This window comes from Simochromis diagramma, unplaced genomic scaffold (genome assembly GCF_900408965.1).
Source record: "Simochromis diagramma unplaced genomic scaffold, fSimDia1.1 OVJJ01000271.1, whole genome shotgun sequence".
Classification (NCBI taxonomy): Eukaryota; Metazoa; Chordata; class Actinopteri; order Cichliformes; family Cichlidae; genus Simochromis; species Simochromis diagramma.
In genome coordinates, this window is record NW_024386909.1 from 524,651 (window position 1) to 540,385 (window position 15,735).

Here is a 15,735-nt window from a genome sequence, read left to right on the forward strand (position 1 = left end):
GCAACAATCTCTCCCTCAGATCGTTACCTTTTTACTCCCATCTTCCACTACATGGTGTACCTGCAGGAACATCAAAGATAGCTGGAATTAGCCCGCCTCTTTGAAGGCGAACAATGCTACAGTCATGTTAATTCTCCTACCCCTGTCTCTTCTCTTTAAAGTGAAAGAAACTTCAGATAGAAATATCAGGATCTGTCAAGCATGGCCTCATTTTTCTCAGGTGCCAGAGAGGAGATAACTGAGCAAGCATGAACTTACATAAGGCATGAAAACATCAAGCCATGGCTGACAATTTCATTCACAAATTGAAACAAACTAAGAAGCAAACAAACAAACCCCCCCACAAAAACAAATAGCCGGTTCCGACACTTCTTTCTTTTTCCCAGCCAGTTTTCTCTTTCCCACTGTGGGATGTTAAAGCCAAAGCTGTGAGTCTCACATGTCTCAAAGTGTCTGCACATCAGGTGTCTTGCCATGAGCATGGCGCCGAATCAGTTCTATTTCTGATGAGACAGATGTCTCTGGTCTTATTAGTGTGACACAGACAACACAGAACTCTGACATAACTGGCTTTAAGAGAAGACATGTGAATAATGCCGGTTGCACTGACAAATTACTGTCAAAACAAACCCACACTGAGTGACAGTAATATGACAAATGGCTTTTCACTTACATCTCTGATTCATTTACTTAGTTAGCTATTACACCCAACGATTCTTCTTCATACGTATCGAGACAAAGATAAAAAAATACAAACAGGCATGTGGGCTTTGTGACTTTCTGTTTGACCCCGCATTTGTTCAGTCTATCAGTATACGTATATAGTGTTGATGCAGTGGTCGCACTTGCGACCACTTGTTTATCCACGGCACACACTACATCTGTGGAAAACAGCCAGTGTGTACTCAGGTTGATACTATACACACTGCAGGGAAGAGCATGACACAGAAAACAAACACAATCTGTTACGTCAAATCTCCGCACTTCTGTATTCAGTCATGTGCTTTATTTTTGACTTTGACACGAGGATACAGCTTAGTGAAGTGGGACGTGAGACTTTGCGCTCAAAAGACCTTATGTAAGTATTTGTAGGGGAGTTGTACGACTCCTAAAAACATACAGTGATAATGATGCGTGCTTCTCTCAGTATGGCTGAAGAAATGTAATGTTTTTCAAAAAACATTCACAGGACAAATGTCTGTTTTATTTTATTTTTTTCTTTTATTGCAGTGGGTTGGGACAGTATTCACAGTGGTCATAACTGAAGAAAGAGTCAAGCTAAGAATCTAGGTAAAAGTGAAAAATAAGAAAAATAACTGGGAATATCAAACTAACCTTCATATTTGCGGAAACATCGCTGCACTGGGCTATACCCTATTTTAGTTTGGCCCCTGGCAATACAGCTAGCTTAGCCTGCGTTTCATTGTGTTGCCCAAAACACAGTGAAACTTCAAAAGAGCTGCAGCTGCTGCCCAGAGTCAGTTGCTCCTTACACTACAGGAAACAACAATTAAGCACTAAAGGGATTTACAGCAATCCATAGTATTTTACTCCAAAGACAACGATAACAACAGAAAAGACAGTGAACTTGAGCTCAAACAGTTTACAATCAGCACACTCTCCAAACATCAGAAAAAAGTCCCCATCCTTCATACCACACTTGGTACATCCCCCCAGGAACTGAGCTATAAAAGGAGTCCAAAATGGCCTGGACTGGTCTGGCACTTCCTGTGTCCAAACCAAAAAAAGGCTGTGGGTCCAACTGAAAAGCCGCTGTTTCCCAAGCTTCCTTTAACTTGACATGAATGGAAAATGTATTTAATTTAAGGAAATTTGTGAAAGAGATTTTTATAAGGTGAATTGTGACTGTGGATTTTTGCTGTATCGAAAACTCCATACCCCTGGATGCAGAAACGATACCAATAAATACTAAAACTACCATGACAGACATAATGATTGCAAGCTGAATCATGGTCAACTTTGATCGTTAAATCTTTTTTTAAGTTTTTACAAAACCCAACACCTTAACAAGAAGCAGATTTTATCACAGCAGCCTAATCTTCACTGCTCAGCTGAGGATTTACTCTAACAAAGCCTGTTGTTGAAGATTCAAAGCATATCAGCAGGTTGTGTCATCAAATGAGACACTCATTAATGAATATTCACATGCGCTTTGTTGATTGTTTTCAATGACGCCTGGATATCATAGTTCCTTCCTCGTCTCTTCTCCTTTGATAAAGGATGGTCTTATTACAGCTGTCTCACTGATACACTATATGAAGAAAGATGCAAATATTCGTGACAGAATGGGTCGCTCTGAAGAGTTCCATGAGTTCCAGCACGAGGCTGTAAGCGACTGTAATTGTTGCTTCAAGTCATTTTACTGAAAAGTGGAAGTGATCATTTAAAGTTAGAAAGCAAATTCACAGAGTGCAAAAAAAGTCACCAGTGACTCAAAATGTGCAGAGCAAACCTCCTCTGGCATTAACATCAGCACAGCACTGTGTGCCAGGAGCGTCATGGCACTGTTAACAAGCACAGACAATGTATAGGTGTCTGCAGCACTGCCTACTCTACCTTTATTTCCATTCATGCCCAAGGTGCCGAAATGACATAAACAGCCTCAGTGTGCGTAAAATAAAGTCCTTCTTGTGTCTTTTTTAATGTACAACTAATATGCAGAAAAAATTACACATTACTGTGATTTGGATTTTTGTGTCTTCTCTCATCATAATGTGTATGTGTACTTTAGAATTATTGGTTTCTAGAAATTGAACCGCATTTACCATAATACTCCAGTCTTCATTAATATTTATTTAAAATGAGCCCCAGGCATTCTGTGTTGCCCTCTGATATTTGTATATGCACCCATAACATTAGCGAGGCATTTCCGGCAGATCCGGGTACATACAGACGATTATTCCTTAGGTGTATTGGAATTCCATTCATGGAATCCCAAGCTATATCTGGCTGTGGTTTCCATTTCCAGGTGCAACCATTCACAGTGCAGAAGAAGCCTGTCACTGCAACATCAAACCTGCTCTAACCATGTGATGGTGGCTTGTGTCACTTCCCCTTCACTCCAGACTCTCCCTGCCATTAGAGCCGTATTTGACATCCATCAACTGTGTTGAGCCACAATGGGAATTCACTCTTTACATTTCAAACACTTCCCCGCGAAAACACATCAGGGGTGTCAAGAATTTTAAAGTTGTGGGAAAAAGTATGAAAAAATAAAAAGTTCCAACCCCGATGGCTTTTCTCCATGCAAAATTCTCACTGCAAGTCGCAATCTCACTTCTCAGTGACTTTGTGTAACATGTGCTGTGTCCCTTTCACAATGAGGGGCCCAAACTAAATTAACTGAGTGGACTGACTGCATATAATTCACAAGACAATGAAGTGAATAACTTTCTTTTTAGAAGTGCAAAGTGACTTAGTTGTGTTCCTATTGTAGCAAGGGATAAAAATCAGTAAAGCACAATACCACAGATACTAAGACTATACTAATTCAAAACCAGGCTTTTGGTACCGCTGGTTGCACTGGTTCAAAAATATCACTGAATGTGTCGTTCCTCAATCTCTGGCACTCTTCCACAGTGTGTCTTTGACCTGTCTTCCCCCAACTGGTTGTGGCAGATGGCTTCCACTTCCCAAGCTTGGTTTGGTCAGAGGTTTCTTCCTGTTTAAAGGGAGTTTTTCCTTCACTGTCACCAAGGCGCTTGCTCAAAGGTGTAAGTTGACTGTTGGGGTTTTGCCTGTTTGTATCTGGGTCTTCAGCTTGCAATATAAAGCACATCGAGACAACTCTTGTTATGATTTGGTGATATATCAATAAAATTGAATTGAATGGAATTATGACAGTAAAACATTTCCCCGAAGAAAAAAATGGACACAACACTAATACACTGCAGCTATTAAAAATCCTAGATGTGTAACACTTAATCACCAGAAGGGAGACATATTGCTGTGGTAACATCACCGTGGAAACTCTCAGGTGCCCTGGCCTCCAAAGGCATCTGTAGCTTTGAAAAATGGAGCCTTGAAAGTATTCATTAGTCAGCCAAGCAGTGAGATTACCCTGCTAATGCCAGTGTGATTCAGAAATAAATAAAAAAAAAGATGTGGGACAAAGAAAAAAAAGTTTTCAGCTGTTCAAAAGAATTATTTCTAAAGGAAAATATGGGTATGGAAGACTTTCAGTCCCGTTCTGCAAAGGCCCCCAGCTGAGTAGCAGCTTAGTATCCATTAATGGTCTCACTGTGGAGAAAACCGGGCAATGGAAAAAAAGCAGCGGCCACTCAGCACCCACACTGTAGAAAAAAGAAACACTGATCAATAAGTGCTGCGTGCGGTTCGATAAGTGCATTGATCATCGCGCAAACAAACACATCACAACCATAGCGGGAATAATAGTGCTGGGGCAAAGTAAATTCTTTTCAGCCCGACCTAATGTGAGTGTACTTAGGCTTGTGTTCACCCGCCCTCCAAGCATCAGTCAATGAACATTTGAAGTACAGACACTGATGCTAAAATACACTGAAAAGAAACCAGTTTGACATGTGTGATGTTTCTGTTGATGCCTGCAGGTACTATTCTTTTATCTTAAACAATGTCACGATGCAGTGTTTTTTCTTTTACTGTTAGACGTCTGCTAGCTAGAGAAACATGCACAGTGCAGTAGTCTCTATGATTATTGTCTAAATATGAATGAATACAAGGTTTATTGCCCCACCCAAATGTTTCTCTCAGACCTGAGCAGCACTTTTTGCTCATTATCTTGGCTCGGCCTTCAGCTTTGGTTTTGTTCAGTCTTACTGCTCTGCAGTTTGCAGCTTTGCATTTCTAAAAACTGACTGTAGGCTGTACTGCTTATCCAACTCCAAACAGCAGAGAAGTTAACAACTAGCTTTAAAACATTGCAAAGCTTTTAGCATTTAATGCATCTTCTTGAGGAATTGGGCCAAAATCCAAAGGAAAACAGCATTTTTTTCTGGCCACATGCTACTTTATGAATGGAGGTTCAAAGCTACAAGCTATGGCTTGCTGCAGCTCGGGAGGACGAGCGGGTTATCTGCTAATTTGGAGGCTGGCAGTTTGATTCTTCGTTACTCCAGTTGCATGCCAAAGGAACCCCCAAGTTGCTCTCCGATGCATCCAATGGAGGGTGAATATGTGCAAATGCTAGATAAAAAAGAGCATGGGTGAATCAGACATGTTGTATAAAGTGCATTGAGTGCTCCAGTAGTGTAGAAAAGTGCTGTATAAGAACCAGTAAATTTATAATGTTTGCTGTATTGTTTTAAAAGGAGTAGTATGGTTGTACAGGAAATACAGTTAAATGCATAATTATCTGGACAATTTTCAGAGGTTTTAAAGAAAAGACAACATAGGATTTGATTTTCAAACTGATATATATTATGATGTAATTAATGCAACGGTGTGGTGTTTACTAAAACTCTCGGATGAGTTTGAAGCTTTGTGATTTACACCTCAAGATCAAGGTCAGAGGTCAGAAGTCAAGTTTTCTGAAAATCTTGTGAATGCAATAACTTGAGGACAAAGTCACCTAGGATTTTCAAGTTGATACCATAGGTGCATCTACTAAAAATCTCAGATTAGTTTAAAAGTCTGTGACATTGACTGCAAGGCCAGAAGTCAGAGTTCAAGTTTTCTGAAAATACAATTTTTTCAGAGGTTCAAAGGTACTTGGACACACTTTCTGTAATTTCAAATATATATATAAATCGTTTTTAATACATTAAAATCTTTTGTTAGTTAGCTATTGAGATGCTCGGCCTGGGCTTTACTTCTACCTTCAGGTGCTGCTTGTGTGGGGCTCTCTCTGCATTTGGTTTTACGTTACTGGGTTGAGATCAGAGACTACGGCACTGACGAATATCTGATTTCTTTGCCTTGAGAAACGTAAAATCTTAATTGTCTGTAGGTACATGACATCACCAAATACAGTCCATCTCAAAGAGTGATGCCGCCAGCTTCCTGATTTCTTTGAGTCTGCCTTGTTGCACCGAGACACCTTGCAAAGTCCTTGAAGTTTTGATTTGACACTCACCTTTTTATCTTCGAAAATGTGACAAAAAGGCTCGTCCCCTCTGAGCGTCGGTGGCCTGTGAGTGACACCAGTGGATGTTATATGACAGGAGAATTCTACCTAATTACAGCACTTTCAAAGACATCTATTGCCGTTGCAGCTGAAATGCCTTTGCTGAGTCACAGATTCCCCATAGATAAATTCCACGCTGTTTTTGCTACAGGGCAGAAATAAAAAAAATAACACACCCGTGGCCCCTTTAAACACTTTTTACCAGTCGTTTCCACAAAGCACGTTACAGGGGGAGATAATCCAGTGGCGGTAGATGGCTCGCTTCGAGGTATTTCGGCGATGCTTCATGGTTGGGTCAGGCAACAGCTGCTGGAGGTGAGATATCTAGGATGAAGTCCTCTCCCCAAACGACATCAACTCTATTTTAATTCTCCACGCAGCATGGTGCATTGACACCTGGGCTGAACACATGGTTAAAATTAGGGCCGCTGTAGGAGACCTTGACAAACAAGTGACTTTGACTGAATTCATCAGGGCATCCCTGGAGTCACAAAAGTGTTTTAGGAAAGTTGTATTAGTTTTAATTGTCCATATGGCCTTATTTCAGTTTTTCAGATTTCCCTAAAATGGTCTTCCTCATTGTCACATATTGTGCCATCTATAGCGTATTTTATGGTAACGTCATTGTCTCTAATGTGTTAAACTGAGCTAGATTTGTCTGTGTCTGGAAGGAGCTCAGTGTTTTTAAAAATTCATGCTTTGGAAAAGTAAAATATCACAGCTTAAATAGTGTCTTTTTTATTATATTTTCACAAAGAAATCCCAGCACCCGAACGTAAAAGTTAAAAAAGGCATAAAAGGCTTCACTTTTTCATTTCACTAGATAAAACCACGTTTCGCAGAATAAAAGGTTGTGAATGGAATTTATTCTTGGGATTTGGATGTGAGTTGGTGGCTGTGAGCAAAATCGGAATCAATTAATCGGGCATATACGAGCCAACTTGCCAGGAAGCAAGCATCTGTTGTTTTTGTTATTGATGCATTAGCAGAACAATCAGTGGCCCTAAGTTCTTTTCCTCCCTTTGAGTTAAACTTGGGAAAAAAAGGAAAGCAAAAAAAAAAAAAAAAAAAGCTGGAGCAATGGCTTGAATATTTTAGGTTATGGATGAACTGTCGAGTGTCTGACAAGACCCACTATATAAACTTTGAACACAGGCTCTCCGGGACACATCGATAGTTGTAAATATTTAATTTGGTGCCTCCGACAATGCATGCCCACTGAAACAAATCTTTACCAGATTGAATTCAAGATAAATAGCACGGAAATATCGCAAAAGCTGATACACAGACTTTTATGCTATCATTTTGTCAGGTTTGCCTCTTTGGGGCTTTCGCTTCACGTATCGCATATTAATTTATTTGAAGTGTCAGCAATTTTAAGAAGTAACAGAAGCTGCGTGCCCCTTTATACTGCGTGTGCAGTTCTAATTAAGATGGGAATGCATTCGTGGACATCATAAACACATATTTCTAGTGGTTAAGTTTGACTTTATTTGTATATTACAAAAAGGCAGATTAGCGCGAGACTGTGAATGCATGGATTATAAAAGCAGCCATTATAAAGTACATGAAAGCTTTAAGTGAAAGGCATGATCTATTGTCATGATATCTTTTTGGATTATAAGGCATTTGTGCATGAATAGGTTCTAATCGAACAGCTGCTTTTGTGAAAAAGCAGAACTACACAATATTACTATGTATGCTATATGTACACATCCACACAAACATGTCTCTGTGCAGATTATTATACAGTTATTCTATGCAGGCTGTGCTCTCTTGCAGTCTGGACTGAAATGACTTTATTGCATTTTATTGAAATGTTAATGTAGTCTCAGTATGATTTTTCCAGCTATAATAGAAATTGTGTTTTCTAAAGACCTTCTTTTTAATATATACAGACATCATTTATAGCAAAAAAATAAGAAAACTTGCATATTCCATTTGTCACTTTGATAAAGTCATTAAAGCTAAAATTGTTGTGTTTGTTTGCCGATATTTCTACAATGTGGTTAATTGTCATTATTTAAATTTCCAAACAGCTACTAAATTTGAATGGATGATTTCCGCAGCGATGCTCTTATGATGTGGAAAAAAACAGCGATCGCATCTTTTCTTTCTTAGCACGAACAAAAGATCAACACGGGCTTAATTTTTTAACCTTTTATTCATTTAAATTCTCAAGTGTTAAAGCAAGAACAAAACATTTATAATGTCCTTTGGTGGGATTTTATTACACTTTATTAATACTGTATATGTAAACTGATATTCTTTGATGCCAGCACGTTGCCAATACAAAGGAAAATCAACTGCACAACGAAAAGTAATAAACAGAAAAGGTGAAAAAGGAAGTGAAAATAAAAGAGAAAGAGAGAGAAAAAACAACCCAACTGCTTCTGCATTTGAATGACTTAAATAGATACAGGTTGCCTTTTTTTCAATCACAGTTCGGCAAAGATACAAAAGGACTACATGACTCTCTTTTTTTGTTGTTTTTTTGTTGTTTTGTTTGATCTGTCGAGAAAAGAACTTGCAAATACACTGATGGTTTTCTATGCACTTCTCGTCTGCTCAGGTGAATACTATCCCCTGACCATGACAGTAGGGAGAGTGGTGGCTCTAAGATAGAAAAAGAATCAGACAGCTTCACTGGAGTATCTTTTCGGAAGAGAGGAAAGGGGGACGAGGGATGGGACGGGGGATTCTTACATGTGCATCACTAACATTGGACAAAAGAATCTTTCAACCAACAAGGGTTTTACAGAGTAACGTTCACGAAAGCACAGGTCAGTGGCGGCGTCTGGGGGTGGAACTAGGATCGGAGGGAAGGGAGGGGGATGAACGAGAGGATGAGGCCGAGCTCGAAGGAGAGACAGAAAGATAGAGACAGAGAGGGATCAACGTGGGCAAGGTTTTGTGTCACAATGTGGCAGTCCGGACAGATTTCCTTCTATCCACAATGCACTGACAGCAAAGAATGCGTCCTGGGGTTTTTCACCTCTTTCTGTTTGTTATCACGCTGAAGTGTAACGGGTTTGTTTCTGAGGCCAGTCTTTGCCATTCAGCGGCGGGGACAGGTTTGCTTTTTTTTGTTTTTTTTTTTTTTTTTTGTTTTTCTTCGGCATCAGTCCAGCCAACATTAACAACGCACAGAAGCATCCCAAAGGGGTCGGCGGCCACCGTCGGCTTGTGCGAGAGCTGATTGGTCGCAGCTGTTGTTGCCGTGGCAATATGAGAAGAAGTGAACGAGTCTGTCATCTTTAGTTATCTCCTCTCAAAATCGAAGGGGGCTCGTGTACTGTACCTGGTATGGCTTTTGGGGGGAAGGAGAGAGGTAGGGTAGGGGTCGGGGTGGGACTCACCATTCTCTGCTCATTTTACTTTTGTTAGGCAAACCCTCAGTTACTCATATTTCTAATAATATCTGTATTTTTTTTAGAAGTATAGTTTTTCTTTTTAATTATTTCTATATATTCTTTGAAATTAAATGAAAAGCTTCTGCACTCATTTGACTGGCACATTCCCTTTATTGTCAGTGCGAGTGTCCATTGAGTCTGGAGGCGGAGAAGCTCAGAACATTACAGTCCAGAAAGCTCATGGTTGTTCTTTTTTAAATGGTTGTTGATTATCTGAAAGGGGAGGGGGATGAGCTTGGGTTAAGGTGGAGAAGGTGGGAAGTGTGCGACTCCCACCAGGTAATGGGTCACTTTAGAGCACAGCGGGCCGGCAGGAGACCCCTCTCAGCAGAGCCGAGCCTAGCAGCAGGAGCAGCAGCAGCCTGGAGGTGGATGGAGGTGTCAGGTGAGCCTGGCCTGAATCTGGGCCCCCACAGCCTCCCAGCTCTGACTCGCAGCGGCGCTTCTCACACAGCAAACCCGTATAGCCCGTTGGACAGCTGCAGCGGACGTTGCTGATACACGTCCCACCATTTTGGCAGCGCAGGAGTTCGTTGTCACACACCCGGGCTGCGGTGGAAGCAATGTAAAGACAGGAAAGACGTGTGAGAATTTAACACACAAACACGTGTTTGGGTGACACTTTACTTGAAGTGTGTTCTGGTGCATGAAGGAGATTCTCTTCTCATTAGCTCCCATTATCAAACATCACAGCAGAAGCTTTAAAGATGGCCAATTATGGAATCAAAGACTGACAAAAAGTGTTCTTCAAGTAAAGCGTTGCCACATTTTATTCCATTTTTGATGTCTATGAAATCTTAAATTTGAAAATATGCTTATTTATGGTCTTGATAGTTACAGTACAGTAAATATGGAGACAAGGCTTAGCCCAAAGACTGGAAATTGGGTTATACTGTCCTAATTGTGTAGTCTATAATTTCATGGGTGGTTATTTGCCCATAATCTATACACCAACACATGCTGCCATTAAATTACAGTAAAGTAAATGTAGTTAGATTCGGTAGCCTAAAACCATTAATCTTCCATGTAGCTAGCATGATCTACAACAGTGTACCTATATGAAACTGCATTCCTCATGAGGGGCTTGGTCTTTATAGCCTCACATATCTAACCCACATTTAAGTTCTTGTTTTATACGGGAACGCTGCCATATTAAGCATTTTGAGAACCATGCTAGCTGCTGTGCTGGTGGCTACTGCACGGCTAAAACTCATCACTGTTCTTGACAACAAAAACAAGTCTAAAAGCAACCTAACAGAATTTACAATCAGTACACTGCTGAATTAATCACTAACTCATCAACATCCCCTCAAGTCTTTGCATAAGAGAAACTACTGACAATCTGTGCAACCAAATAGTTTTTAAGCTAACTGCGTACTAAATGAAGTAGGGCAACATAACTTCCCTTAATGAATTGTGGGTCGACTCAAGCAAAAGAGTCAGATTTCTTCCACTATGGCCACTCAGACACTAAACATCTCTCACAATGGCCTCCATCTACATTTGCATGTACCAAATCCTGACACTACATGACCCCACACTGGCAAAGCGTGTAGTTTTAGGGAAATGGCTTCTATAACAACTGAAATGCATAATAATTTTAAGTTGTAACATCACCCCTTAATAAGTAAGTTTCATGGGTGCTGGTGGGCAATGCTCTTTGTCTTTGAAACCTTTGAGCACATTCAGATTAGCTGGCACAGCCTGGTTTTGATCTATTTAATGTGCAGAGGCTTAGATCTCTTAATAAACTCAAGAAATCAAATAAGCATATTTTCCAACATGTTCAAGTATTGCTTCAACATTTGGCACATTTTGGATTGTAAAATGTATGAAATATAGATTATATGTCATATCTAATAATTAAATCTAGTAAAATTATAAAATTAAAGTATTAAATGAAATTGACTATTTTATATAGGAAAATAATTAAATGTGATGTAAAATTTGAACAAAACACGTTTGTAAGACAGCGAAAATGTTGTGTAATGTTGTTGCTTCGAGCTGTGGTAAAGATGTACTGTACACAGAGGCTGAGATTAATCTTAGGCGCTATACAAGTGCTAATAAACTCTAATGAATATATACACATGTAATTAAAAGGTGGTGAACACTGGCTTTATCTTTTAATCACCTCTTAAAGAGTATAATGCCACTTGAAATTAATTTCACAGTCTTTTTTCATCATTATTACTTAAATGACTCTGAAACATTTCATATATTCCCCATCAGTTTAACTTTACAGCCTCTAATCTTTAAACAACACCAAATTTCAGGTTTCAGGATATTTTTTCAGCATCTAAAAAGACGCGTCTATTTGTTTAATACCAAAACCTTATTCAAGCCCCATCAAATCAGCTACGTTACAGCACAGAAATCCACACTTTCCTCAAAGCCTGCGAGGCTTTCCCCAAACACCACTGACTTTAGACAAACTGAACGTCAGGTGAAAATTGGTGTATATTTAGAGCTGGGACACCGAGGCCACTCTATTCCCAGCGGAGGCAAGCTGTCAAGCAAGCTGGAGGCAAACAAAGCTGCGCTGCACAAACTAATAAACCAACAGAGACAAATAAACACTGATAAACACAGGGGCCACTTCTGCCCATTTCAGTCCTTTATAGGAGTGGAAAACAATGCGGTGAGCAATCTATGAACTCTATGGGACATAAATATCACAAACAAATATAAGACCTCTCTCCTAATAATCAGGATTGGATGCATGCTGTCTCACAGGAATAGCCAAATAGAGCTTTGATGGGAGCCTTGTTAAGAAACATTGACTGTGCGAATCCTATTTGTGTTTCGTGGGAGAAAAGAGAGCTGCTGTTTGGCTCAGTAAGTTTCGCTCCAGGCCACAGCTCACCAATTACCATGCACAACTACATCCAAATAAGACATCTGAACTCTATCTTTGTTCCCCCTGTTTTGTTTTTTTCATCTGACACATCAATTGCATGACCACCTCAACCACTCAGGAGAAACTACAGTAATGAGTCAATATGAGACTGCAAAACAGACTCTTTCTATGGAAAGCCTTTGTTCACTTTGATTGCTCTCTGTGATGAGGCAGCGGCTAAACTTGGTAATTAGATTGTCTCCTCGAGATGACAAGGAAGAGCGATCAAATGTATTAATTAAAGAATCATGAGGCCTTGATATGATCAGTACACAGGAGAGACTCCTTTAATTAGACAATAACCTTTCGTCTCGTCTATCTTATCCTTCCTTGCTGTCACAATAGAATGATAACGCGAATTTCTAAGAATATTCAGACTGGCTTTTATTCAGAATGTGCTCTAAATTGATTAGAAAAATAATTGGAAAAAAGACGTTGGACACGGTTGTGAATGCCCACTTTTTTGGACTAAAAATCTCAAACTATCCTAGTCTGATAAGATATGATCACGTCTTTAAAAAGGCACGTCTTTAAGGCCAAATCAGACTTGCTGTTTGATATAAGCAACGTCGGATTTAGTCTATGTTCAGGAAAGTAATCCATACTTACAGACAACCACTTCCTAACTTGTTGATTAAAGCTTGGAACATTTTGAAGGTGAGATTCGATTAATTTGTCTAAATTTGAGGTAAAAACTACATTTTCAGCAATTTGATTGGTTGTTGATAGGTTAGGCTTCAGTCACACTGGACTTTAGACTAGTCAGTGACCCCCATTGGAAAAATGTGTATCCCTGCTCCAATCAACATGTTTGAAAACATACAGCGTTTACTTACTAAGACAAATAGTCTCTGATTTCACTGTTTCAATTCAGTGTAATTCAGTTGTATTTTTATAGCTTCAAATCACAACAGCAGTTACCTCAAGCTGCTTTATATTGTAAGGAAAAGACCCTATCACCATATAGAGAAAGCCCCCAAAATCAGATGATCGCCCATGAGCAAGGTGACAGCGGGAAGGAAACGTTCCCGGGCTCAAGGATGGGAAGTCATCTGCAGCTGCCAGCTGGGGGTGAATGGAAAGGAGGACAGCAGAAAGACTGCTTAGCAAGAAGCTGGCAAGTGTTTGCAGACCGGAGTGTGTGTTCCCAGTCACCTTTCTCACTCATGTGTTAATAGACCTCTCTGCATTGAATTGTACTTGTTATTAATCTCTGGCTCTCTTCCACAGCTTGTCTTTATCCTGTCTCATGTCTTCCTTCTCTCACCCCAACCGGTTGCGGCAGATGGCCCCGCCCCTTCCTGAGCCTGGTTCTTCTGGAGGTTTCTTCCTGTTAAAAGGGAGTTTTTCCTTCCCACTGTCGCCAAAGTGCTTGCTCATAGGGGGTCATATGATTGGATTGTTGTTTTTTTCTCTGTATGCATTATTGTAGATTCTACCTTACAATATAAAGCGCTTTGAGGCGACTGTTGTTGTGATTGAAAAATTGAATCCAAAACTGAAAAGATCATATAGAAGTTTTTAGTGCAGCACTGTATACCTCTTTGTGACTGATTTGCGATGGCCAGCAACCTCCCTCACCAACAGGCTGACAAATACATATTGTTGCCTAGCAACCAGCTGGGTACAGAGGGGGAGGCCTGCCTGAATGGGGTTTTTTACAGCAACTACCACCAACCTCCAGCAACCACAAATTTCTCCATAGCGACTGGTGGTTGCTAAGTGTTTTTTTTTCTTATTTTCAGAATAATCCCATTAAAATAATTTTAAGAATCTTTCTGTTCAAAGGAAATTTTAGTTCATTCTAAAGGAAATTTTAGGTCATGGCTATTCCCTGGAAGCAGAGTGATTCATCAGCTGAAGGGACTATAAAGACAAATAGATAGTGATGATTTAAAAAAAAAAAAAAAAAAAAAAAAGGAAAAAAGATCAATAAAATCATCAAGATATAAAAAAAATAATGACAAACAAGAATGATCACGTTCAGTGTTGTAAGATTGAAAACACAGCAGAAGTAGGAACTTCTTGTCCCGCACCTTTATCTGATTTCATTTTCTCACATTAACCATTTTGCATTACTGCACATAAACAGAGCCGGCACAGGCAGTAAAAGACAAGATTTGTTGTGTTTGCTTTTGATATGAGTGATAATATTTAGAGAAGGGGCCGATGAACTAGGTGCGCCTGTCTGGGAAAGTGATGTGTTTGACGAGAGATTTAAGTTTTAATTGCATTTTTCCCCGCTCTGCATGCAGACGGCGTCTCGTCAACGCACAGAACTCCTGCAGCAGCAGCGGGGATGCAGAAGAAGGTCGAGACTAAAAAGTTTTCCCACATCAGCCATAGAATCACTCAGTGGTTTTGGACTAACATTATTCTGGGGGTTTCTCGTTCTCTTTCCTACTTTAGAGGACATTTTGTGAAGTGAAAGCACTGCTATGGGTGCTTTTGTGGCTCATTTGTTGTTGGGGCGATGAATCAAACTCCAGTGAAAAACTTCACATTTGTGTTACTGCCAGAGCAGCAGAGCCTGGAATTTTTTCAGTGACCAAACAAACAAACAAACAAAAAAAAAAAACAACCCAAAAAAGAAGAAGAAGAAGAAGAAAAATCAATCTCTAGGGGAAAAAATCCAGTCAGGAATATAGCAATACTATGCTATTCTTTTTCTCGATATGAGCATACTAATACAGTCTCTATGACATTTACAGCTAAAAGATCCCCCTTCTTTGGATGTTGCACTCTTTGAAATGCCACCAATACTTTGATCAATGTAGAAAAGTCAGTGCACAAGCAGTAAATTACAACCTCAATACAAAGGAACCTCTTTGCCTTTTATTTGTAGGCAAAAGATATTAAAGCAATCAAAGTATGTTTGTGCTGAAAACATTGAGATATTTGACCTTTTCGGAGACTGTCTTCAAATTCATGTGATGAGAATGTCTCTGAGCTGTTGTTTGAGTGATGTAGGAGAAATTTTATACCAAGTAGTTAAATCTTAAAGACCAAAAAATATTTACATGTTAAGACATTCTGGATTTTTTTGTGTTACTATTTTAATCAGGGAGAAGGTGTAGATGTAATTGAACTTCTTTTCAGACCGACATTACTATGCAAATCCCAGTATTATACCTTTCATCGTGTCTGGAGCGGATCTTTAACTTTAGCAGCTTTTTAAGTGAAGTATTACTCAGACCTCTTGGATATAGAGTTTGAAGTTTTGAGAGCATACAAACACTTCAAACAGTAATGTTTGTGGATTTTCTGATCACTGCTTCATCTGACAAATACAAACTGAT

The 15,735-nt window shown here is 39.6% G+C and overlaps 1 protein-coding gene across 3 annotated transcripts in view; it reads right to left on the reverse strand.

Annotated features, from left to right (window-relative positions):
* Positions 1-8,624: 8,624 nt before the first annotated feature.
* ntng1a (netrin g1a) overlaps positions 8,625-15,735 on the reverse strand; it is a 116,766-nt gene continuing 109,655 nt past the window's right edge. For all 3 annotated transcript variants that reach the window (XM_040036209.1, XM_040036208.1, XM_040036210.1), the window contains one exon: positions 8,625-10,086. In XM_040036209.1, coding sequence (XP_039892143.1) covers positions 9,830-10,086 — 257 coding nt within the window. In that variant the 3' untranslated portion in view covers positions 8,625-9,829. The remainder of the gene's footprint in view (positions 10,087-15,735) is intronic.